Source organism: Anolis sagrei, chromosome 5, assembly GCF_037176765.1.
Source record: "Anolis sagrei isolate rAnoSag1 chromosome 5, rAnoSag1.mat, whole genome shotgun sequence".
Taxonomy (NCBI): domain Eukaryota; kingdom Metazoa; phylum Chordata; class Lepidosauria; order Squamata; family Dactyloidae; genus Anolis; species Anolis sagrei.
The window spans coordinates 109318574-109346264 of NC_090025.1; the positions used below are offsets into that span (position 1 = coordinate 109318574).

Consider the following 27691-nt stretch of genomic DNA (forward strand, 5'->3'; position numbering starts at 1 on the left):
TGGACTCAGATAACCCAGTTCTCTGTAGATATTGTGCCCTTGATACTCCGGGTTATATGGCTGTGTAGAAGGGCGCTGAGTCCACAATACCAGATCATCCAGTTCAGTGTGGATTTTATATATAGCTTGTGGTCTCTCATTTAGAGGAACAGGAGCTCTGTTGTCTAGTCCAAAGCGGCTCAGGGGGCGCTGCAAAAGCAAAGGGTCAGGATGTTACGAAGGGCGGCCCTTGCTGCCCACAATTCCCTTCAAGGGAGGGCCGGTCCGTGTTCCTGAGAGCGGGCCACTAGGCTGCTCCAGCCCGCCTTCTCCTTCCCTTCCCTTCCTGCGGGAGGCGGGACTTCCTCCTCGGCGCAGGCGGCGGCCATGCTGCTGGGCGCGCTGATAGTCAGGGGGAAGCCCCTCCCCCTCCTCCTCCTCCGCGGCTGCTCCTGCCACAAGGCAGCCTCGCTCGCCTCCGCCTGGGCGCGCGCCGCCTCCCGAAGCAGCAGCGCCGCCGCCGCCATGAAGCAGGTGAGCTTCCCGCTCGGGGCACGCGACGCTGCTCTGGCCAGAGCTCAGGCTCAAGGCGCCCTCTCACTCTCTTTGGGACTCCAATACCCAGACGCCTCGGCCAGCTTGACTCACGGTCAGGAATTCTGGGAAGTGTAGTCCGTCAGAACATCTGACTAACTCACGATTGGGACCCGCTACACCACGCCGTCCCCGTGGTTCCGCTGTGGCCGCGCGGCATGCCGGGATTTGTAGTTTGGGGCGGCGCCCGAGCCCTGTGTCAGAGAATGCCCAACATCCCTTCCTGGACTGCAAATCCCAGGACGCTCCAGGAGGTTGCCATGGCAAAATGGAATCTCGGCTCAGGAATGGTGACCGGCTTTCCATTGTCGTCAAACCCTTCCTATGCTGATGGAATTATCTCTTTGGCCATATATTCCAGTTCAAAACAGCTGTGTGGAAGAGGACTCGGATAACCCAGTTCAAAGCAGCTTTGTGGGATTTTCTGCCCTGATATTCTGGGATATAGGGCTGTGTGGAAGGGCCCTTAGGGCACTTTGGCCTCTTCTACACAGCTGTATATAATTCCACACTATCTGCTTTGAAGTGGGTTATATGACAGTGTGGGCTCAGATAACCCAGGGCCCTTCCACACAGCCCCATATCCCAGAATATCAGGGCAGAAAATCCCAGAATATCTGCTTTGAACTGGGTTGTCTGAGAGCCCTTCCACACAGCCCTATATCCCAGAATATCAGGGCAGAAAATCCCAGAATATCTGCTTTGAACTGGGTTGTCTGAGGGCCCTTCCACACAGCCCTATATCCCAGAATATCAGGGCAGAAAATCCCACAAAGATGCTTTGAACTGGGTTATCTGAGGCCTCTTTCACACAGCTCAATAAAATCACACATTTTCTGCTTTGAACTGAGATATATGGCAGTGTGCACTCAGGGCCCTTTCACACAGCCCTATATCCCTGAATATCAAGGCAGAAAATCCCACAATATCTGCTTTGAACTGGGTTATCTGAGTCCACACTGTCATATAATCCAGTTCAAAACTGATAATGTGGGTTATTCTGTCTTGATATTCTGGAGGCCCTTCCACACAGCTCTATATCCCAGAATATCAAAGCAGAAAATCCCACAATATTCTGGAATATAGGGCTTCTCTGCTTTGAACTTGGTTATCTGAATCCACACTCATATAATGTGAGATTTTTTGCCTTGATATTCTGGGATATAGGGCTGTGTGAAAAAGCCCTAAATTGCATGGTTGCGTGGAAGGGCCCTGAGGCCCCTTCAACAGGTTTGCCTTCTCCTTCCCTTGGTCATAGTGTAATAATGGGTAATATTGTACATAGTGAAATAATGGGCGCATGCATTCTTGAGGTCTAGGTTTTGAAGAAAAGCCACTCTTTTCCTGCCCTTGATGTGAGATATAGTCTAAAAGCAAAACTTGGGAAATTTCCTTTTGTGAACTGCAAGTCTGAAAATTCCTATCCTGGGAAATGTTGACTTTTCCAAGTTCTGTAGGAACGAAGGGCCCTTCCAGACAGCCCTATATCCCAGAATATCAAGGCAGGAAATCTCACAATATTTGCTTTGAACTGGATTATCTGAGTCCACACTCAGATAATGTGTGCTTATCAACGCTCTCCCTGGATTCAGACCTCTGACCTGCCCATCTTCAGTCCTGCCAGCACAAGGGTTTAACCTTAGGTACAAAGTTGTCTTATCCCAAGCAGGATAAAAATGGAGTGGTCAAAGTGCAGCATTCAATATATTACTGGACTGCATCTCCCATCAGGCCTAACCAGCATGGCTAATGGTAAGGATTGCTGGGAATTCCAATCCAGCTCAATTTCAGGAATATTGAAGGCCACTCAGTTCAGGGCTGTATTGGCTGGAAGTCATTCTAAGATTTCCCAACATGATACTTACCCAATGCTACCAGTCAGTGCCAAGAAGCATATGACGTACAGCCCTTATAGCAGGGGTCTTCAAACTTTTTAAACAGAGGGCCAGGTCACAGTCCCTCAAACTGTTGGAGGGCCGGATTATAATTTGAAAAAAAAAACATGAATGAATTCCAATGCACACTGCACATATCTTATTTGTAGTGCAAAACACACTTAAAAACAATACAATAATTAAAATGAAGAACAATGTTAACAAATATAAACTTATTAGTATTTCAATGGGAAACATGGGCCTGCTTTTGGCTGATGAGATAGGATTGTTGTTGTGTGCTTTCAAGTCGTTTCAGACTTAGGTTGACCTTGAGCGAGGGCCGGGTAAATGACCTTGGAAGGCTGTATTAAGACCCCTGCCTTATAGTGTGTGGTTAGTTAGAACTGAATTAGAACTACTATACCATATTTATTCAAATCTAATGTTTACCTTATTTGGCCAAATTTCAAAGCCTTCACATTTTACCAGCAAATACATTTTTTTTTTTTGGTTTCAGGGTTTTGAAAATTGAGGTGCACATCAGACTCAATGGCACATTAGACTGAAGTGAATAGAGTACTCTCCCAAGGCAATTCCAGGAAACATATGACCTGTAAGCCTTCTAGAACTATTGTGCTAATCTAAAGGATAAAGAAACCTTTGGCCTGCTAGGCATTTTGATCTATGATACCAACAGTTACTCACCGCTGCCCTTGCTCAAGCTGTTGAGAATTGCAGACCCAAGTGCTATATAGTCACAGCACTAGGATTCTGCTTTAGCTACCATGACAACATCATATAGAATCCTGGCAGTGGCAAACTGGATCTAAAAACTTTTGGTTGCTAGGAGACAAACTATAAGCCTATTATTTCATTTTTATAAGAAACAAGCTTATTTATCAGGTGTTGATCAGGTTAGCTGCTTTGTGGGTAGAACACAACTCCTGTCATTCTCTTTTAATCCCCTACAAACCCTGCCAGTATTTTAAGTTGGTTACAATTAGTATGCGTGCCATGTGTGGTCTAGATCTATCAGTGGCATTCACATGGTTCTCCAGATGTGGATGGGCTACAACTCCCACCATCCTCTGTCCCCTTCCCCCCCAAAAATTGTTAATTGTTTCAAATTGGCTCATGTGTGCCAAATTTGGTCCAGATCCATTAACCATGTAGAAGCCTTTGTGGATCAAACATAATTATAAATAAACTCTGACTTTCATTTAGTTTAGATTGATTGATAAATAAAATTATTTTTTAAAAAATGCATAAGTGAAAAAGGTAGTTAACATTATTATTAAATTATTAATACAATGTAAATTTTAGTTATTAATTTTAGTTATTAATTTTAGTTATTAAATTTTGTTATTAATACAATGTAAATTTTAGTTTCATGCAGGAGTAGTACTGGGACTTCTATATTTTCAAGCCATTGGGCAAGCTGACACCCTGGCCAGTTTGCAACTGAATCCTGGATTTTTTAGTTGAGGGAGGGAAATTTGGTTCGCAGCCAGAGATGTCATTTAGTGCCTCAGACCGGGAAAAGCCAGGATTCCACAGGATGTCACCATGACCATCAAAGTAGACTTGCGGTGCTGTAATTAATTACAGAATGTGAAAGGGCTTCTGGACTCTCAAAAGCTACCTGCTTCCAATCTAAAACAAAGTGAATTAGGCTTACTCTAGAGTCCTGCCAGCTACCAAACCACATTTTTTAATTTCTGTTTTGGCTCTTTTTCTTTAAGGAAACAGTAAGCAGCTAAGAGAGAAAAAAGACCTAATGCAAACAAGTTCCGTAATCTTTGACTAAGGTTAAATTATCTGTAATAACAGACTGGACTTTGGCATTTGTCTTACGGTCAACCTGATTGGTACACCTGCATTATTCTTTAGCAGCTATATGAAAGAAGGTATTTTGGCAGATGCTGTATTTTTTCACCATGTGATAAGCTTCCAGAAGTACCGATCTTGGTTGCATATGGTCAGGTTGAAGAAAAAGCAGAGAAAGGGTATTTGTGGCCCAAAATCCCATGTTGAGTTTGAAATGGTTGTAGACTGCATTTCTTGCCTCAGTTACTTTGAAATGAATGAGAGATATTCAACAACTGTCGACAGATATTTGTATCTTAGGTCTTCAGTAACATAATACCGCATTATCACGGGGTGTCTGCGCCCTACACCACTGGAGAAATTACACTGTTTAGCCGGTATTGCACACCTGACATCCGCTGGGAAGTAGCAGCCAATAGTGAAAGGACCAAGGCAGAGACATCACCAGCCCAACCCCTGTTTGGGTATCAGCCAGCACGTCAACGACTTAAATCAAGAAATAGTTTTCTAAGATCTACAGACATTCGCTGGAACACCCCAGCAAGCGAGAGTCCAAAAGTGGCAGGCTCAAACCCAGAACCTCAATCAATGGCTGATACCAAATGAGAGACTCCCCCCGGGGCACACACAAAACTAGGCAAGGAAACTTGGAAAGGCGCTGAACAGACTGCACTCTGGCACCACGAGATGCAGAGCCAATCTTAAGAAATGGGGCTACAAAGTGGAATTCACGGCATGCGAGTGTGGATAAGAGCAAACTACAGACCACCTATTGCAATGCAACCTGAGCCCCGCCACATACACAATGGAGGACCTTCTTGTAGCAACACCGGAGGCACTGCAAATGGCCAGCTACTGGTCAAAGGACATTTAATCAACTACCAAGCTTGCAAACTCTGTTTTGTCTGTTTGTTAAAAATTGTTAAAAATGTAATATAATTGTCTGGTCGATACTGACATGATAAATAAATAAATAAATAGTAACATAATGAACATTGAGTAGGGGGCAAGCTTGTTTTCTGTTGCTCTGGAGAGTAATAGATTCAAATGGCAGGAAAAGACATCCCAACTAAACATTAGGAATGACTTCCTGATGTAAAGAACTGTTCAGCAAAGGAATATGCTGCGTGAGAGCTTGCTTCTCTGGAGATGTTAAAGCAGAGGCTGGATGGCCATCTGTTGAGGGTGATTTGACTGTGTTCCTACATGGGAGGTGCTTAACTGAATGGCCCTTATGGTCTCTTCCAACTCTGTGATTCTCTGAATATCTCTGGACTTATTCCAGTCTATACGCTCTTGGCAAGAGGCTTCCTGCAATTATTGTGTGCCTCTGGCATTTGGGTAAACAGAAATTGAGATGTCAGAAATTCAATACAGTACATGTCCTGCCCTATTTGGTATTTGAAAAAAATGGTTGTGTCTTTTTGTTTCTGGCATGTCTTATCTTGCCAAGTACCCCTTTAATTACAGATGATGCCTGGCACTCTCACATTTTTTGATACACGTCAGAGGTCATTCCCATTTATCATACAGAACTAGTAAGGAGCAGTTAAAGAGGTGTGACAAGGGTGCACTGCCTTAGTATAAAGTCTGGAGGCTCTGCAGATTGCTGTGAAGGTGTGTGGAGCTGGAAACAGGGTTGGATCATGCCGCCAACTGGTAATCAACACAGCGCTGCTGCTGGTTCTGCCAAGGTATTTGTTCTGGGAATACTATTCAGTCAACAGTTTATTTGAACATTTTAGGGGTCTGGGACATTTAGTGGCTAGGTTGCATAAAATACACATAGTAATGCATTTAATAGGAACCTGCTTATATTTGCTTGGGATCTTTTCTGGTATCACAATTTGGCTATGAAAACCGTCATTTTATGAACATCCTTGTAAATAAGATAGTGGGTCTTTGTTTTGATCCAATAGCTTAATTTAAGTATTTTTTAAATCCTTTTGTTTTCAGAGGAAGAGCTAAGATTATACCTACATAGTTTCTCCAGTTGATTTCCCTCTCTTTTTATCTATATACAGGGAGGACTCAATGTGTTTATTGATACTTTCCAACAATATTTTTATTTATTTGCTTCATTTTTATCTCATCTTTCTCCACCTAGGGACTCTAGGCAGCTAACCGTGACATAACCCCATACAATAGAATTTAAAAATAAGGCAGATGGATATGCATATGAATATAATTTTTAAAACAAATACTTGTGCAATGAGTGTAAAAGTTAAAATATGATTGAAACGACTGAAATATAATTAAAATTTATAATCTAGATATATCGTTTGTGAAATTATTAATTTTCTGATACATCATTGATGCTACCTACAAACCATTAAAACTAACTCCTTCCTCTAAAAATTAATCATAAAATAAAATTAAAATGGACTTCCCATCTTAAATATATATGATGAAAATATTGCCATCCTGTTAATTTCCCATCTTTATTCTACCTTACTATTTTAATGTTTTACTTAATCTTCAAAACCTGCAAGCATTTTTGCATTTTCTGTTTTCTTTATAAGTGATGCAAATGGTTCTCATTCTTTTAAAAAGTTGCCAGTTGACTTGTCCTTTATCAAACAGGATAAGTTGTCAATTTCTGCCAATTCTAGTTTGTTCATTTCCCAGTAGAAATTAAATAAGTTCTAACGGTGCAATGCAACAACATATTAATGTTTGTGTATTTTCCAATAGAAATTAAGTAAGCTCTAACTGTATTCTGATTTTAAAGATCTCTTGTGTCTAATTTTGTGTCAGTCTTCATTTTTTTTGCTTTGTTGCATGTCCACCATGTATGATAGAAAGTACCGTTATGTGTTTTTCATTTCTAGCATAGATTTCTAATGTCCTTATGCAACAAGTTCAATTTCTTAAAAATGGTTAGTTCTGTTTACATCTTTTAGTTGGTCTGGAAAATGTTTTTGCAGAGCCTGGAAACATAATAGAATACACACTCCGATAAGTTCTGTGTTTTACTTAGGGCAGAATAAATATTTTTACAAGCAAAGAGTTTGTGAAATAGCTAAACAAAGAGTTATTTCCCCTGAACCACCATATTTTGGATTTTGGAGCAAAAGCAGTTTATCTGTTTCATAATTTTAAGGAATGTGTTGTGGAAACAACTTCCTTAATCTTTTCCCTTGATTGCACAGGTTATCATGGTTGAACAGGACAGATGTATGTAAGGTGTGATGTGCATTGACTTGAACATTACAGAGATGTTTTATTTGTTCTTGTTTTGTAGGTCAAGTCTTATGCACACATGCATACACATTGTGATCCTTCAACATAAATATTTGATACCGTATTAACTCGAATCTAATGCTTACATTTTTTTTCTGCTAAATTACCTTTGGGTGTAACACATTAATTCGTGTACTATGATAATCTTACTGCAGAGCCAAAGCAAATGAAGAAGCTACACCTGGAACTCCTGTCTAAGGGACGTCACCTCTCATGTAATTGCCATGGCTCAATGCTATGCAATCTTGGGATTTGTAGTTTGGTGATGCATCAGCATTCTTTGGCAGGCAAGGTTTGAGACCTTGTAAAACTACACCCCCCACGATCCCATAGCATTGAACCAAGACAATTAATTTGGATTCATTCTACACCATAAATTTACCCCAATGTTTTCTTTTCAATTGCTAGATATCTTGGTGTCCTAACATTTTTGTTTATAAAGAAGGAATTATAAGCAGGTAGCAATGATAATGCACATCCTTTCTGACCAAATGTGATGCCACTGTGCATCACATATGACAGCAAATACTTTTGGGGGGGGGGGTGGGTTTTGAAAATTGAGGTGCCCATTAGATTAAATGGCATATTAGATTAAAGTAAATATTTGTATTTTCTGGACAGTAGGACCCCATATGTGTTGGGCTGGTATCCATGGTTTAATTTAACAACACCCAACAAATTGTGTCCTCTCTTGGCATTTTGTAGGTGCTCCAGCATGATCTGTGATACTTTAGCACTAGACGTTCTTTATTTCAATACAGTTCACTATTATTTGTGGTTTGAAACATCCACGTAAATCCTGGGAACATATCTCCCTTGGATGAGAGGGATCATACTGTATTTCACACAAAGTATTATATCCTTTCCCAAACAAGCTTCATGGAAAAGTATTTTTTCAATGGCAGATGTAAAAGGAACTGATTTTTAAAAGATAATAATATGCTAGTACAGACTAGACCTTTAAAAGTTGGGAACTTATGTGTTTTTTATGTAAAGGATCAAATGGATCTGTATTATCTTGTTTCAATATCCTGATTGGGTTGTTTGGCCAGTCTCTCTCCTAGTACTTATCATGGAATCACTAACTACCAGTTGGTGATCTTGTGCAATCATATGTTGTAATTTAAGGCACTCTCCCAGAATGGCTGCTCTTCTTTGATGTGAGTTGCTACAACGGATTATTACCATACTAGGAAAAACCCTTGCGGTCTAGTTCTATGCTCAATAGTAATTAAGACTTGTATCGGCAACCTTCTATAGAAACAGGTCATAGCCAGTTGTGTTAAAGTTCTTTACCCCTTGATCAATTGGGCACTCCAGTTAATTTTAATCAACGAAAGCTTGTGGCCTTGAGTTTAGAAATATATAATTTTCTCTCTGATGTCTGGAAGGCATTTACAATTATTTTCTAGAATGCTGTCTAAGATGTTTTTCATTTCTCTTTAGGGCCTCATCCTAGGAGTCTTTGCCAACGAGAACGAAGAGGGACCATCTCAGTTTACTAATGCTGCAGACACTTTTGACAAACATGTATCTGGGAAGCTCAGAGAGTTGTTGGCCACGTAAGTATCAAAATGAGATTGTTGAGAGAGGAATCGACTCTGCATATTGCTCAATAGAATATATCTTCCCATATACCCAGTTCCTTGCCAGTTTCTTCCCTCCTCCTCTGCAGGGTTGGCTTTGCTGTTGTGCAGAGTGAAATGGCTGCTTCAGGCAATACATTTTAGTATTCATTTAAATGTACATCCTGCCTTTATTCCAACATGGCACCAAAGTGTGTCCTGAAAAGGCACCTGGTAGTTAATAACTCTATGAATTAATTTGTTTTTGTAGTATCGCATTTTAACTATCCGAAATATCTGTCTGATACTTCCAACAGTTACATTTTCTGTCTGATGTATCGGTGTAACTTGGGTGGCTTTTAAAGAAGAGGACAAATAGCTTTTTGCTATTTGTCCTCAGACAACAGAATGTCTTGGGATGCTCTATCCATTCTTTCCTGCTTCTTGTCTATTCCCGTCTCTTCCCACAACTCACAATTTCCTTTCTCCATTCAAAAGGAACTTTTCTATGGCTTATTCCAGTTCATTTCCTGCTTTTTGCAGCCAGAAAAGATCCAGAAAGATTATCTCTAGCTTTTGCAGGCTGTAGGGAGTTATGGCTTGATCTTACTCTATTTTGTCGCAGGCATAGCTCCCCTCAGAGCCACTATTACTTAACTTAAATCAAGCAAGACATACTCTACCAGCATATTATATTGTTAGGATTTCTACTTGTCCCCATTACATGCTAGTCACATTTTCAGCAAAAGCTTCTCTTGTAGACTTTTGCAGCTCAAGTTGCAGTCCTGGCATAGGGGCAAGCCAGGTTTTCTTTTTCTAAGTTGGCAATCCTACATGTTACCTCCTAACAATATTAGTGTTGTCTTCTAGTTCAGGACCTTCGCTGAAGAAAGGAAAAACCCGTATCTTTCATGGCTTGCATCAGGTATGGAAATTACCCTACCCATTTTGTTCCTCCCAAAATTTTGTTAATTTAATTGCACTGCATTTTATTGCACTGAATGAGCAAAAGCTCATCTTCACCTTTTCAACGTTTTCTGGCAGCAGCTGAAATGTTGCTTCACTTGTTAGGGCCAAGCTAAGCATGATGATGGTGCAGCCATGTGTAGAATTAGGTTTATTTCTGAGTCCTTCTAAAAGTGAAAGGAAGGAGGCAAGTCAAAGTTCAGCATGATGAGAACACTCCCAGAAAACCACACTACACTTTGAATTGTTTTTCATACTGGTTGTGCTATTATGCCAGAAGTAAGCCCCTCTGATAGGAAACCAGTTGGAGTCCTAGTTTTGCAACTGGAAGAATGGGTTGGTAAAACACCTGGCTCTGCTTCTGTGCCTCGAGGTATTTTTAATTTCCGCATTCCTTGTTTATAGGGGATTGGTAGACTGAGCTTTAGAACACTGCTGCCATTACATCTCATTGTGCTCTTAAATTACAAGTAAGGCTTTAGGCCCAGGAAATACATCTGGGACAAAAACAAAACATCAGCCATAACCTTAATCACCAGTGATATTTTTGCCAGTGGAAGGCTCCAGATAGATTGCCCTCAAGTGTATATGTCCTCTTGTTGGGAGTTGCCACCCAGAACTATCTGGTGAGTAAGTCGTACCACCCTTTCCCATCCTTGCTTTGGATTTAGTATGTTGACAGTATACTCACAATTGTACTCAGGAGTAAGCATGAAAGAAACGACTTCCAGCTTTTGGGGCATCTGAGGACCATTCCACACATCCCTATATCCCAGAATTTCAAGGCAGGAAATCCCACATTATATGAATGTGGACTCAGATAACCCAGTTCAAATCAGATATTGTGGGATTTTCTGCCTTGATATTCTGGGATATAGGGCTGTGTGGAAAGGGCCCTAAATGGGCCTAAAATTCCATAAAGAAACCAGATCTTTTCTGAACCTGGGGCTAATTAGGTACAACCCTATTTAGTACTTAGACGAGAGATCGCCAATAAATACTAGGTGCAGTAGGCTGTATTTCAGGGGAAGAAACTACAAAACCACCTCTGGGTGTTGCCTGTCTAAGAAAAGCCTATGAAATTCACCGAGTCACCATAAATCAACAGGTAATTTCAAGATACATATCACATCCACATAAGTAATTTTGTAGTGAAACTAGCACAGAAGGAACATTCATCTCATCCTTTTCTTCCATGTAATGAAGGCCAAGATCCACTTCAAGTACTTACTGAAACATGTAACAGGCATGTTACTGTTTAAAATATATTTAACAGATTGATGAAAGAGTTTGTAAATGACAGTTGTTACAAATTATGCACTGCCTGTTTTGTAAAAATATTGCCATGCAATGTTTATCTGTAATTCAACAGTCCCAAATATTTAACAGAGCAATTGCGCATTTAGAAGACAGAATAAAAGATATGTGCATTAGGTAAGAGGAAAAGGGAGACTCAACAACCAATTTTAAAAGCTATCTTACATAATATTAGGATAAAAGTGTGACATAAAACAGTTTCCCTCTTGTACTTTTGAACTATATAGGACTTCAGAAATAGTTTCTTTTCATTTCACTTGAGCTTTTGCAGGAGATTTTGTGCTTTATGTTGGAAATGGTGACCTTCAACAAGCCTCCTATACTAGTCATCTGTTATGTATATAATGAGAGTGCGTACTGTACTGTATGTGTATATTGGTATGCAGTTTTCCCCTTAACTCTATGTTGTTAGAGGTTGTGGGAGGGACTACAGACCATGAGACCCTGATCTTAGAATATTCAGAGTGAGACTCCATTTTAGAATGTGTTTGAACCAGAAGTCAATTGGAGTCAGTTAAATCAGTTAGAAGTCAATTGAGGTTTGAGTCAGTTGGAAGTCAGTTAAGTTGTTTGATGTCAGTTAGAGCAGAGTTTGTATGCTGCAGTGAAATATTCAGTTAATACATGAGCCTGTTTGCAGCAGATGTATAGTACAGTTTTAAGTATAATCCAATTAACATGAAACCAATAAGTAATGTACCCATATGTTAAAATACATGAAGTTTGTAAGTAAGTCAAATATGTTAACTTTTAATGAAGACTACTTATTTTTTGGTCCCTTGAGAGCATGATTTAAAAGCAATATATTTTATGGGAGAGTGGATATAATTTTGGGCAACTGAAATAACACTTCTTAAGATCTGCTATATATTTTATTACAAATATCAATTAATATCAATTAATCTCTAAAAGCCTGTGGAGATTTCTGGTTTTCCCAATACTTTATTATTTGACATACATGAATAATGTGAAGAGGACACAAGGGCCTAAGTACAGTAACTAGCTTCAGCTTAAGTAGACCCACTGAATCAGTCAGATTTAATAAGTGTTGCTTTTCTATTCCTTTTTTCCAGTAGGTGTGTTGTAGTTTGAATTATACATTGGTTTCAAATGTGAAAGAATTAAGTGTTGGGTTTGCAACCAACATTTGTAATCACAGGGGAAAATACTTGAATTTCTCTTTTGTTTGCTTTAGGACTTTTCAAGCATAGTAGTTGTTGGCTTGGGCAAAAAGGCGGCTGGAGTGAACCCATATGAAAACTGGGATGAAGACAAGGAAAATATAAGGGCAGCTATTGCAGGTAGCTTAATGTTAATCATCATAAAGTGTTATTACTGTATTTTCTATTTTAAGATACCATGAATTTTAAGACATACACTAATTTCAATATCATCAACAGAAAAAAGCTTTATTTATATAAAAGAAAAGCACCTACAATTCTAAGACTTTCCCCATTTTGAGAGATGCTTAAATTGGGGGGAAAGTTCTTCAAATTGGAGAAACAGGGTGTGTAATTTATTAAATAGCTCCTTTAATTGAATGTATGCAGCATTTCAAAGGTATACATCAGTTTTAGAGTTAGTATCTAAAGCAGTTCAGTTGAATTGAATGCAATTTAAGTTCTCTAAGTATCCATACCTTTGTCCTGTAAGAGACTGAGCCATACCTGAAAGAAACATAGCCATAGTATGTAGCCTTTACAGATAAAAGATACTGGGCAAACGGCTTGTGATCGCCTGGAAGAGGAAAGTAGTTTGGGAGCAGCCTTTCTCTACATGTTACTGCACAGCCTTAATTAAATATTTCCCTGATTAGGACAGCTAATAAACTTTATCATAAATCAGACTTCTGTTGTGCATTGCAGGAGGAGCTGACTCTTAAAATATTCTAGATAAGTTTTATTGATACTCAGCATAGTTTTAAAACAGTGGTTGTAGACTTTGGCCAGTCAAAATTGCTCACTCATGCCTTTGCCACATAGGAAAGTTAGCCAAGTCAGAAGTTCCCAGATAAGCACATTTAAAGTGTACTATGGAATATATAGATTTGCCTTTGTTGTTTCAGTTACAAACCTGAACTTTTGTATTGGTTCATCCAAACTGGCAACTTGTGCTACTCTGTTTAATGTTAAGCAAAAGTCTCTTTGAATCCTTGCTGTTTTCCCTATCCATTCTTTTAAAAAAATAAATCCATAGTTTCCTTCTGCCCTGAAGTGATTACGTTTATTGGAGCCCCCTCATATATTAGTCTTACAGGAACGCCACACCATATGTATCCAGAATTGAGTCCCAGGAAAATAAGCCTGACTCTGGTACACAACAAATAAAGCATTGCCTTAAACAGAATGGAGTATCTTACAGATAGTCTCATTCCCATTTCCCTTGTCTACTCTGCAAGTTAGAATACACAGCTTAACCAGGTTGAGAGGGGACTAGTGACTTGGCAAGTACTCAGATAGAAGGACAGGTCCATAGTAATTTATGTTATTGTGATTTGTTTGATTTATATCCCATCTTTCCCCCAACAAGGGACCTAAGGAGTAAATATACAAATTGTATGCACAAGCATACATATAATGGGGATTAAAATGGTTCAGAACCCAGTAGATTTCCATGGCCAAGCGGGGATCTAACCTTTGAAGAGTTGTGATCCACATCTGTAATTAACAACCAAACATTTAGATTTTTTTTGGGGGGGGGGGGGGGGAAGAAGTAAGTGCAGCAATGAAAAAACACCATCCCTAAACACATTTGGCAAATCACGATAAGCCTCATTTTGATTTGTAAGAGTGGACAGTCTATGCCAAGTTAAGAGTTGTGTTTTCAGAGAGGGGAGTAGCCCCTTTACCCCTATCTTTCCCATCTTCAGTTATTAATTCTGCAAATGGATGTATTTATGTCTCAGCTGGATGCCGGCAGATCCAGGACCTTGAAGTTCCTTCTGTAGAAGTTGACCCTTGTGGAGATGCACAGGCTGCAGCTGAAGGAGCCCTCCTTGGCCTCTTTGAATATGACGAACTTAAACAGAAAAAAAAGCCAGCAGTTGACGTTCAGTTACATGGAAGGTAATTAACTGAAAAATCCTGCCTGTGCAATTACTTCTTTAAAGAAATACAAAATGGTTGCTCATCCTTTTTGACACTGAGAGAGAACATAGAAGGAAAATTCTTATTTTGTTTTGTCTTTTTGACAATAAGACAACACTCTCCTTTTTACAGAACTCCTTGATCTACTCTCAGCACAAACATAGGCTTGATTCTTTTTTATTTCAGGATTGCAGGAGATGCAACTTGCTACTTTCAATTAAAGGCATTTTCTATTATTATTATTATATTATTATTATTATTATCAGCAGCAGCAGCAGTAGTATTAGTATTATTGATGCAGGGGCAAGATATGGGGCATTTATATTAGATGAGTAAGATTTTTGGAGCACTGCATCTTTAGAAAAGAAGCCATGTCCATCCAGGTCTCCAGAGGCAATAGTGTGTAAAGACACATAAGAGGGCTGTTTTTAGACAATGACATATAGTCTTGTGAAATTGGAATGTTTATTGGCCAGATAGTCTATCCAGCTTCCTCCATCCTTCGTCCCCTCCCTGCTGGTTGGAGAGAGCCAAGTGGATTGAAAATGCTTTTACAGTAATTCTTGAGGAATGAGAAACAAAACTTTATATAGCACCATATTTTGGTTTTCGAAAGTATTAAAGACAGGTCAACTGTTACTTAAAAATGCTTATACAAGATGGCACCATATTAGGAGCAGTAACTCTAGTTTCATCTATTTGTATCCAACAAAAATGTCCTTTCAAGATATTTTTTAGGTTCTCCAGACTATTCAGTAGTATGTTCCACCAGAAATTACCATAGAATTGACCAGGAGGAGCTCAAAAATTTCTAGAGAGGATAGTTATCTAGGGTTTTTCGAGGTTCTCCAAGGCCATTCTATGTAACATCCAGAAGACATTGTTCACTTCAGTGGAGTTTGATGAAATTGTCTGTGTGGTTTCTTTCTGGAAATTGAATGTTGTCTTACATGTTGGAAGCCGCCCTGATTCCCTTTGGGGAGATAGGGCAGTATACAAATAAAGATTGTTATTATTATTGTTATTATTTGCTGCTATCCAAAGTTTCCTGTTTCCATAGTAAGTTCAGGAACATACATTATTTCCACAGATACGGGGGTTACATTCTTGTGTGTTTGATTTGTTCCTATCAGCTGTGTGACTCTTTTGCAGAAATTACTCAGTTTTCTTAAATAAATAAAAGTGAGTAAACAGGGTATATGAGAACCGAGGACTGGCTCTTGCAGGTCTTACTGAACCAAGGACTCAAGTGTCAACATTAATTATAGCTCTGTACATAGGTTGTTAGTGTCAGTGTTGATTCTAACATGTACATGTTGAAGTTTCAAGGAAATTTAATTCTTCAAATTGAAGCTGTTAAATTTTTAATATAATGAATTGATGAAACAATTAATGAAAAACTTTAAAAATGATTAGAAATGTACTAGAAATGAATTAAAATAACGGGAAATCATAACTAATAGAAAAAGTTGTTAAAGTTGATGAGAAAAACACAAGTATCAATTGTTGTTGAACATATTAATAAATTAAGGGCATAAAATTAATTTGCAATGAATTATTTTCAAGCTGTAGGTCTCTGTCCTATCAGTTTTGGTTTCTGTTTCTGATCCTCTATGAGACGCTTCAGTTCTGTCTCATGGAAAGTTGCTGAATTCTGACATCTGAGTTCTGCCCTGATATCTTATGGTGGTCTCCTATGTATTCCTGTGTTAGTGATGGAACTGAGGCGTGGAAGAAAGGCCTTATCTATGCAAAGGGCCAAAACCTGGCCCGCTACCTAATGGAGGCTCCCGCCAACCATATGACGCCTACCAGATTTGCCACTATTGTTGAAGAGAAACTCAAAAGCTGCAGCAACAAAGTGACTATTCATATCAGGTAACTCCTATTTAAATTGCTCCTTTGCTTTCTGTGAGCCTCTACTAGTTTGAGGCCAGTTAGTCTGTGCTGTTAAACAAAGCTATCTTTGAGTCATCTTCATGGGGATCTATTGATTGGGAATCTTTATGTCTCTGAACTTGAGAGCAGGGAGATATACCGTTACTTCAAATATACTATTTCTTTCACTGCTGCCAATGTTGTAAAGGCACAGTTACTATTTTTAGGTTGGCAACCAATAAAATCTGTATCTAAACATATATTAAAGTAGTCTCTGTACGGATTAAGCATCCTTATCCAGAATTCCAAAATACTCCAAAGTACAAAATTGTCCACATGGACGGCTGACATAGTGATACCTCTCTCGTGTGTTCCTTGTTTCTATTAACTCAATGCACTTTTTTCATGCACAATATATTTTTAAAAAAATATGATGTATAAAATTACCTTCAGGCTATGTGAATGAGGTGTATAGGAAACACAAATAAATTTCGTGTTGAGACATGAGTCCCATCTCATTACATACATGCAAACATAAGATACTCCAAAATCCTTAAAAAAAACCTCTGGTCCCAAGTATTTCTGATAACCCTCATCTTAAGAGCTGTGAAATCCTAAGAAAATGCCACTTCCACTGCTCTGTTGAGAAGGGCCTGGATTATTACGTGTCTTCAAGTTAGCTTCGACTTCCGATAACCCTATTGTAGAACTTTATTGATAAGGTTTGTTCAGAGGAGGTCTACTATTGGCTCTTTTCAGGCTGAGATTGCATAACCTGCCCAAGATCACCCAGTAAATTACTGTGGCGAAGCAGGAATTTGAACCCTGGCATTCTGGATTCTTGTCCTTCACTCAAACCACTAAATCACATTGATCCAAAATGATTTTTTTCTTAAACCACACTATTTGTTCTTGCACTCCAAAATAGGTTAAGGTAAGAACTGGTGTCATTATCCTATTCAATGAATTTCACGATTGAATGGAGATTTAATTTTTATTTTCTTAATCCACCACTTCAGCCACTGCACAAAACTGGTTTTATCCCCAGGCCATTGGAAATGAAAGGCTTCAGAAATGCAGTAAGAATTTTAAGAATGCTTTTTTGCACAAACTAAAAGAAAGAGTGTTCTTGAAATCTCCTTCACTATTATGGTTGCTATGCCAACATGGTTTTACCTCCTCCCTTTCCTTTATATTAATTTAACTGAATAACATCTAAAGTTTTGTTGAGTGCACCATTGTAATGCTACAGAGATAGCCAGATTTTCTATGTGCAGAAAGGCAGGGGTGGATCCTTCAGCCATTTTGGGTGTGCAGCACTATTGGGCACATCAAAACTATGAAAGATTAAGACTTTTATGTAAGCCTGTATAATAGCATTAAAAATCCCTGGTCTTGGTTTCCTTAACACTATGGAGAATTAGTAGAGATAAAATATTGTTTCTCTGTTTTGTTAATGTTGATTGTCTTCTCTTTTAGTTTTGTTTGGTTGTTGCCTGCTCTTCAAAACCGAACCAGAAAGGTTTCTTATAGTTCAGGTGTTTCTTAATCCAGTGCCTTTGTAGAGTAGCAAAATGACTTCTTCTTTAGAGGGTGCTGAAATGGGATATAGGGATTCTGGCACTTAGTGTAGCTTTCTCCCCCTTACCCCATTAATTTTTTCAATGAAGATGATTGACATTGACTTCTGTTTTTGTAGGGACAAATCCTGGATAGAGGCGCAAGAGATGGGATCTTTTTTGAGTGTCGCAAAAGGCTCAGATGAACCACCTGTCCTTTTGGAGATTCATTATAAGGGCAGCAGCGATGCCAGTGAACCTCCGCTGGTATTTGTCGGGAAAGGGATTACTTTCGATAGGTATGGTTTTATACATATTTGTTAAGTGCAACTTTAGAAAATAAAAATGTAAATCACAATCAAGATGTTATTTCAAATTATTATAATTCTGTTTATTTATAGCCAGCTTCCTCTCTCTACAAAAGAGACTCAAAGAGACTTACAGCAAAATTTAAAATCTAAAAATATACAAAAAATAAAACAAAATAAAAAATATATATGTATAATGCTTTTATCCACAGGGAATACGTTCCCAAAGTTACTGTGGAAACAGGAAACCATGGATAACAGCGAAATGCATTTAAATAAAAGGCTGCAGAAGTTATCATAGAGTTTCGGTGGAGGACTCTAGCAAATTGCAAGAGTGCTATCATCTAGGAGTTTGCTGGATCCTCCAATGTGATGCTATGGTAACCTCAGTGGTGACCCCTTGGCTATGGAACTCCCTCCCCAGCAAGATTAGATCAGCCTCTTCCCACCTAGCCTTCCGAAGGAAAGTAAAAGCTTGGCTTTGGGATCAGGCTTTCAGAGAATTCTGCAGTGCAGTAACAGATTTGGAATATGTGTAATGACTGCAGACGTCTTTGGACTATGATTGTGGATGGTGTGATTTTAAATGTTTTAAGTGCTTAACATGTATTAGTTTAAATTTAAATTTAATGTTTCTTTGTGTTTTAAGGCATTGCCTGCATGCCTATATGTAAGCTGCCTTGAGTCCCCTTCGGGGTAGAGAAAGGCAGGGTATACATAGGGCAAATAAATAAATAAATAAATAAATAAATAAATAAATAAATAAATATCTTTACCATGATGACTCTTCCGGGAATGAATTTCCCTTCTCGGGAGTAGATTTCCTCTCACTTCCTGTTGTCTGACCCCTGTTTGTAACTATGAGTTGGATGTGAGTCGGATGTTTGCAACTTGGGGACTCTTCTATTTTTATCTTTTCTGAAAGTAGGTAATGATTTCATCTTTGACTTGTAGAACAATGGACTTAATCATGCAATGTCATGTTTTCTGTTTGCGTGTGTATATAGGTGGGGATTTCTTAGGGAAGGGGGTACCAGTCGGAAGAACTGTACAAACCAGTGCCTAATAAAATTGCTGATAATAAAATGTTGAACTACATAGACGTGGGAATCTGTATCTTTCATTCACATCTGATGACATAGTGTGATTTGTCCATCTGTTGTCTGTATCTGCAGTGGTGGCATTTCCATTAAGCCGTCTTCCAATATGGATGCCATGCGAGCAGATATGGGAGGAGCAGCTACCATCTGTTCAGCCATCATAACAGCTGCAGAATTAAAGCTGCCCATTAATATGATTGGTAAGTATAAGGGAAGTGTTGATCAAACACGTGTGAAGGCTTTCAGGAATAGAAACATATATAAAGAGGTTGTGTTACAAGCTCACATTAAAAACATAGGCACCAGCCTTATGTTGAGTCAGAGCATGAGGCATATCAAGCTTAATATTGCTTGTTGCGACTGGAATTGGCTGTCCCCCAGACCTTTTTCCAGAAGTGTCTTTGACTGGAGCTGGATGCAGGAGCTCTTATGTACAAACCACATATGCTACCTCACAACTGTAGCTCTTTTCCAAGTATCCATGCAGGACTCGTACATAAGACGGCCTCCTTTCCCTGCTTTTTCCCCCCTCAGGTTTCTCTTCCCTCAGATGAGAGCTACTCTGGCTCAATTATGAATCAAACACATTATGAATCCCTGTAGTTGAAAGAGTTCTCAGTTGAGACTTTCAGATGGGAGAGTGCACAACTTGGAAACATTTTTTGGGGGGACTGCTTTTCCAGAATTCCCCAGCCAATATAACTGCAGGCCATATTGTTTGAGCATTGCTAAGAGTTACATTTTTTTTAAAGGGATATGTTTCCAAGCTTTGAATGAATTTGCCTTACGGGGCATAATGTACAAACAAGGATCACATTTAAGACTACTAGCCTCTTAAGCTGCTAAAGTTCTTAGATCTCTCTTTCAGTCCCTCTTTTTCACTTTCTGTATTGAGCAAGAAGTGAGTTTTCATCATTTCCTGTCTTGATCTTGCTTTTCTATCAAGAAAAAAAATGCCTTGAAATCAATAGTGAGTAGTAACTGTTTGGCAAAAGCATGAGACAGTAAAGGGATGGAAGGGGCATCAGAAGGCTTTGGTTTCTGTTGCTGGAGGGATTGGCAACTGTTGTATCCACTGAGCATATCTACTCATATCTTACCCCATTAATTGGCAAACAGATGAACTAGTTCTTTCTTGAAGTTAATTGGGTTGCAAGGAAGAAATGCAGCTTGTTATCATTTTAGTTCAATTAAATTAATGTAAAGGAAAGGGAGGAGGCAAAACCATGTTGTCATAACAGCCATGATAGTGAAGGCAATGGCAAGAACACTTTTTAGAATCATAGAGTCATAGAGTTGGAAGAGACCTCATGGGCCATCCAGTCCAACCCCATTCTGCCAAGAAGCAGGAAAATTTCATTCAGAGCAAACCCGACAGATGGCCATCCAGCCTCTGTTTAAAAGCTTCCAAAGAAGGAGCCTCTACCACATTTTGGGATAGAGAGTTCTATTGCTAAACAGCTCTCGCAGTCAGGAAGTTCTTCCTAATGTTCAGATGGAATCTCCTTTCTTGTAATTTGAAGCCATTGCTCTGCATACTAGCCTCCAGGGCAACAGAAAACAAGTTTGCTCTCTCCTTCCTATGACTTCCTCTCACATATTTATACATGGCTATCATGTCTCAGCATTCTCTTCTTCAGGCTAAACATGTTCAGCTCTTTAAGCCGCTCCTCATAGGGCTTGTTCTCCAGACCCTTGATCATTTTAGTCACTCTCCTCTGGACACATTCCAGCTTGTCAATATTTTTCTTTTATTTTGTGCAAAAAGTATTCTTAAAATGCTTACTGCATACCTGAAGCCATTCATTTCCAATGGCCTGGGGATAAAACCAGTTTGGTGTAGTGGCTGAAGTGGTAGATTAAGAAAATAAAAATTAAATTTCAAACCATTTAAATAAATAAAAAAAACGTTTTTTTAAAAAAATAGTGATGTTTATTTTAAAACATTAATATTGGCTGCATTAATGCTTTATTAAACAATAACATTAAGTGTTGCATCTGGTGGTAATGCAAGCTGACTTCTTTCTTTCCCAGGTTTGACACCCCTTTGTGAAAACATGCCCAGTGGGAAGGCAAACAAACCTGGAGATGTTGTGAGGGCCAAGAATGGGAAAACGATTCAGGTATGTGAAAAATGCAAATTTAGAACTGTTGAAATTAAGCAAACGATGCTTGTGAACTACTCATCACACCCTGAGCTTGAAATTCTAGTGTTATGTAGACAGCCCCCATAGAGGAAATGGAGCTTTAAAAAAGGCAATTGATAATTTACTAAAAGGTCATTCGTTGAAATATTTACACCACACCCTATATCACAGAATGTCAGCCTTGCCTTCAAAGGTCATCGGATCCAACTGTTCAACTTTTCTTTATGCAGTAGTACTAATTTTAGAGCAAAGAATGAACTCAAGCCTGGTCTATCGATGCAGGTGTCGAGACCCTCCTGGGTTCCTTATAGGACAGTGTTTCTCAACCTTCCTAATGCCGTGACCCCTTAATACAGTTCCTCATATTGTAGTGACCCCCAGCCATAAAATTATTTCCATTGCTACCTCATAATTGTAGTTTTGCTACTGTTATGAATTGTAATGTAAATATCTGATATGCAGGGTGTATTTTCATTCACTGGACCAAATTTGGCAAAAATACATGATACGCCCAAATTTAAATACTTGAGGGGGGATTGATTTTGTCTTTTGGGAGCTGTAGTTGATGGGATTTATAGTTAACCTAAAATCAAAGCACATTTTGAACTCCACCAATGATGGAATTGAGCCAAATTTGGCACAAATGACCATCAGAAAATACTGGAAGGATTTGGTTGGGCATTGACCTCGAGTTTTGAAGTTGTAGTTCACCTACATCCAGATAGCACTGTGGACTCAAACAATTTATTTATTTATTTATTTATTTATTTACTTTACTTGTATACCGCAGTTTCTCAGCCCAACAGGCGACTCAACGCGGTTTACAACAAGGATAAAAATCAGACAAAGATATACAATTTAAAAACCCTAATAGCATGGTATACAATATTAATATAACAATAAACAACACAATACATCTCATAACTAGAGTCGTGATCCAGTTCGTCGTCCGTTTTTCCATTCCTGTATCATAACATTCATTGCACTGTTGGTCCGAATGCCCGCTCAAACATCCAAGTTTTTAATCTTCTTCGAAACACCATTAGTGAGGGGGCTGATCTAACCTCCCTGGGAAGGGCGTTCCACAGACGGGGGGCCACCACAGAAAAGGCCCTGTCTCTCGTCCCCGCCAGCCGCACCTGTGAAGCAGGCGGGATGGAGAGCAGGGCCTCCCCAGAAGATCTTAGGGTCCTGGCGGGCTGATAGGCAGAGATACGTTCGGATAGGTAGCATGGGCCAGAACAATGATAGATCTGGACCAAACTTGTCACATATACTCATTATGCCCAAATGGGAACACTGATGGAGTTTGGGGAAAATAGACCTTGACATTTCGGAGTTGTAGTTGCTGGAATTTATATTTCACCTTCAATCAAAGAGCATTCTGAACCCCACCAATGATAAAATTGGGCCAAACTTCCCACACAAAACCCCCATGCCTTGAAGGGACTCGCTGGCCTGAGCCTCCTCCAGCCTTGCATGCTCTAACCTGTCCGCATATGCACACCACACTACCTTGCGCCGAGCACGCCTGCTCTCCCTTCGCTGCTTAGAGTCTCAGAAACAGCCCTACCCTTGGCTGAGGAGCCAGCCAGTCACAACGGAGGAGGGCTTTTGGTGGGAGGATTCGCTATCTATTTCCAAAAAGGTAGAGAAGAACAGGCGGCGAGATCTTCAGCCTTCTCTGCCAAAGGGGTTCCTAAGACCATCAGAAATATAGGTTTTCTGATGGTCTATGGTAGTGGTTCCCATCCTTTGGGCCTCCAGGTGTTTTGGACTTCTCCCACAGTTCCTAACAGCTGGTAAGCTGGCTGGGATTTCGGGGAGTTGAAGTCTAAAACACCTGGAGGCCCAAAGGATGGGAACCACTGGTCTATGGCAACCCTTCTGAACCCTCTCTCGCAACCTCTGCAGGGGTCCCGATCCCTAGGTTGAAAAACGCTGTTATAGGGTCTCATGCAACTTGTTGAGGTGATAGAGTCGGGAGGTGCCAGGATGCACTCTGCTACTTTAAATTAGATGACAGCTTTTGACTTTGAATACTCCTTTGTGAGCGGTTACAACCAGTTTTTCTACTTGTGAAATGAATATACCAAGAAGATCCTTCTTCCTCATGAGCTAGATTATTAATCATTTTAACTTGCAGAAACAGTTTTAATGCAGTGGATTTTTTTTTTAAAAAAACTGTCCCCCATATCTAGTTTGAAATGAAAGATTTTTAATTCTTCTCCACTTTACTAGCTAGCTACAAGCAAGCAATTTTTAAAAAACTCAGCCTCATACCCTACTACCCATCTTTTTTATTTTTTAATCAACTTTACATTGTAGGGTTAACGATAATACTACCCCACTTCATTGAACCTGTAGTGCAGATTACACAGTGACTTCACACAGCAGAATATAGAAATGCTCAATAGTTGCAGATACAGGTGTACCTCAATTAATAAAACCCCTGACAAAAAGTTCCTTTTTGCTTTTCCTCGTTCTGTGTCCAACTGGAAGTTTTTACTAACTTTAAATTTGGGAGGAGAGGGTTGGAAAAATGCAGATTTATAGTGCCAGGTTGCAGTGATGCGTCTGCCGTAAACAATGTAATAAAAGCTAGTGTTGGGTAATGATGGGATTCTGCTCTTGCTCAGCCTGCTGGAGCTGTTTGTGCCTGCTTACGGCAAGCAAGGTAAATAACAGCCTTTCCCATAATTTCTTATTATGAGAAACCCCATGTTGAACCCCAAAGCAGAGAGCAAAGCTCTACATTACCAGCTACCCCAGTCATGTTAAAGAATGTCATGTTTGGCCATCAAAATAGAAAAATATAAGAAGTAGAGCCTAATGAATGAAAGAAAAATAATTGCTGGAAGTTTCCAAGTGGTCTCTTAGATTACAATGTTTTTGTTTACTTGTGCAAGGCTTACTTGAACCAATTTGTTGCATTTCACGTTAGTCTTGGATGAAATGTTTGCCGAAATGTGTTACTTTGTAATGCAGGAATCTATCCCTATTTATTCCAAGCTAGTTCTGCCTTTGATCGCAAGTTTTCTGTTAATAAAGTAATGCCAAGAAACAAATATACTTTTTTCAGTCATACCTATAACTGAAATAACTTTGGCCATATAAATAATTGCCTATGCTTTTCCAACCTCTTGATTGGATTTTCGAGATGCATTGATACCTGCCTATGTCTTGGAAAGCATATTGGAAATTTTAGAATAGTTCAGAATCAAGCAGCAAAGTTATTAAGTCCAGTGTGTATAACCATAATATGCCAACAATTTTATTTCTGAAGCAAATCTAGAGTCTGAGCTAGATTGCCTGAAGGGTTTTTTCCCCCTACCAACAGTTTACCCAGATTCTTTGGTCATGTTCAGAGAGAGGTTTTCAGCTTCCCTCACCAAATGTGGAAGGATAGGTGGTCACTAGCGAAAGGGCCTTTTTGGTGGTAGCACCACAGGCTTGGATCTACACTGCCCTATATCCCAGGATCTGATCCCAGATTATTTTCTTTGAAATAGATTATATGAGTCTCCACTCCCATATAATCTGGGATAAGCAGATAATCTGGGATCAGATACTGGAATATAGGAAGCTGTAGAAGCAGCCTCAGTTGTGAAATGCTCTCTAGAGCCATTATATATCTCAAAAACTAGAGCTGAGAGGAGGAAATTGATACTATATTTGGAACCAGCAGGGCAAGTATACCCAGAAAGAGGAATAACATTTGAGGTATCAAAATGTGTTTTGGCCAGTGTTATTAAATAAATGTATTTTGTTCTTAACCTTCTCTTTCTTAATCTCTCATCATGAAAGGTTGACAACACAGATGCTGAGGGAAGATTGGTGTTGGCTGATGCTCTTTGTTATGCCCATAGTTTTAAACCGAGGGCCATTGTAGATGCTGCAACGTTAACAGGTATTAAATGTCTATTTTTCTCCTCCATATTCTCAGAATATCAACTGAGTTCCTAGGACTGTCCTCTACATAAAATAATGTGCCTCTTGTTACCATAACACAAAGATTATGACATTTAACTTAATCTGGAACACACTTATATATAGCAAATACACAAATCTTAGAATGGGAAATCTTGGAAGGATTTATACTCTTGACACGATGGCCCATCCCTGCTGTATAGAAATGTAAATATACAAACAGCAAGAAAAAGAGATAATCCTTTTCAGCTTTTGACTATCTGTTAATATCCTGAACTGTATCGTTTTGTATAGGTGCCATGGATGTAGCACTAGGCTCTGCAGCTACTGGGGTCTTTACCAATTCACACCAGCTATGGAACCATCTGTATGAGGTGAGTTCCTTCACAAATAACAGGCATGAAGATGTCTGACAGCCCTTTTCAAGAAGGTTTCAAATAAAGGATTAGGCAGACATGCATAAGAAGTTGCTCATGATGGTTTCTTTGTGATGGAGAGACTTTCAAGTGAGACGTTGCGATTTCTTCTTTATACATAGGTTTTCTGAGATGACATTAAGGTTTCTGGTACTGACATGTTTCAATTATGTGCCATGGAACTTTGCTAACACAATTCAGTTGCCATTCATGGACCACATGTAACCTGTGAACACTATAAATGGATAGCATTGCTTGCATCAATAGATAACTGCAGCCTGCCAGTTATATGCCAGTTATATGAAGTTCTGGAAGAAAACAGAGATACATTTACATAGCCATATCCATATTATTTCTGTGAATAATTCTTTATTCATAATGGCTTTTTCACTTTTGCTTGGGGCTGTGAAGATCTGATTTTCTAGAGCACTGCATTTCAAACTGTGGACCCTAACCCATATTGGGATTGGCAAATATTTGACAGCAGTAAACGTTCTGTACACCATCTAGTGGCTCTTTTAGACATTTGCATAGATCTGTTAGGAACAACATGCAGAGTTTACAGTGGACTCCGCAGAAAATGCTTCAGCTGTACTCATAAAATGAAAAATCAGCTTATTTAGCAAGCCTTGCAAATGCTGATTTATTATCAGTAAATGTTTGATTTTATACCTATTTTATATTCTTGTAAAAATATTGGACAGAAGGGGGTTATGAGTTTAAAAGGTTTGAGAAGCCCTGTGCACTTGTTCACTGTCTGCCTACCTTTGGAATAAGAGAGTAGCTCTAGTTTGTCCCATTTAAGAAGAGCAGGTGAGAAGTTTTACTAACTCTCTTTTTCCCTCATGTATTTAAATCTGTAGGCTAGTATTCCTACAGGGGACCGTGTTTGGAGAATGCCTCTCTTTGAGCATTACACAAAACAGGTTACAGACTGTCAGCTTGCAGATCTCAATAACATTGGAAAATACAGGTATGTTGTGAAATTGTCATTGTTGCCACTTCTTTAAATTACTACATAGACAACTGAGAAAAACAAAAGAAAAAAGCAAGTCCATAATAGGAAGATCTTACACCTGCTATTCAAGTAGAGGAGAAGTAGAAAGGGCCCCTTGATTGGGTTCATGTAGAAATAGAAGAGGCAAAGACAAGGGAGGGGGCGATCCTTCAGATTTTATTCAGTTCAAATAGTATGCCAGATCATATTAAAGGAAGGTTAGCTGTGGCTTGGAGTTGTGTCTGAATTAACTATGGTTTATGCTGCACCAGAATGAGAAGTCATAATTTAGGAGTGTTTGCAAACCAAGATTTCTGCTGTCCAATGCTTACATTGTGGGGTTTTTTTTGGGGGGGGGGGGTTGTTGTTTGTTTGTTTTTTGCACATTAAGACAAGCCAGGGCTCTCTGTAGAAACCCCAATTTTTGATGAATTCTTTTATTTAGCTGCAGAAACTGAATGAGCCATAGAGAGATGCTCCACAATTAATTTTGCTGTGTGTCCTGCAGCAGGCATTTCTTTCTCTGGTTTATTTACTCACAGCTATAACATGCTGCTTCCAGAGGCTTGGCCCCATGTAAGCCGCCTGACTCTCTTCAGGGAGATGGAGGCGGAGTATAAAAATAAAGTTGTTGTTGTTGTTGTTGCTGTTGTTATTACTGTGCCATGAATAGGGGAGTGAATTAATGAAGCAGGTACTGAGAAGACAGAAACTGAAAGCAGACAAGCAAATTTGTGCCTCTCTTTTCTTGTTATTACATTTGAAAGCTCAAACAACCACTATGTATGTGTGTGTGTGTGTGTGTATGTATATATATATAGATATAGAGAGAGAGAGAGAGAGAGAGTTGGCTGTCTGTATCCATGGATTCTCCGTCCATTAATTTAGTGGCCCTTTGAAGGCAA

General features: G+C 39.3%; 1 protein-coding gene across 2 annotated transcripts in view; it reads left to right on the plus strand.

Moving 5' to 3' along the window:
• Positions 1–333: 333 nt before the first annotated feature.
• LAP3 (leucine aminopeptidase 3) overlaps positions 334–27691 on the plus strand; it is a 28281-nt gene continuing 923 nt past the window's right edge. The window contains exons 1-12 of one of the 2 annotated variants that reach the window (XM_060777923.2): positions 334–513; positions 8964–9079; positions 9953–10007; positions 12561–12666; positions 14271–14430; positions 16165–16329; positions 18029–18187; positions 19372–19496; positions 21331–21419; positions 25251–25353; positions 25668–25747; positions 26653–26762. In XM_060777923.2, coding sequence (XP_060633906.2) covers positions 367–513; positions 8964–9079; positions 9953–10007; positions 12561–12666; positions 14271–14430; positions 16165–16329; positions 18029–18187; positions 19372–19496; positions 21331–21419; positions 25251–25353; positions 25668–25747; positions 26653–26762 — 1415 coding nt within the window. In that variant the 5' untranslated portion in view covers positions 334–366. Of the gene's footprint in view, positions 514–5861; positions 5969–8963; positions 9080–9952; positions 10008–12560; positions 12667–14270; positions 14431–16164; positions 16330–18028; positions 18188–19371; positions 19497–21330; positions 21420–25250; positions 25354–25667; positions 25748–26652; positions 26763–27691 lie in introns of those variants that run through there. The other variant, XM_060777924.2, reaches the window with a different exon arrangement.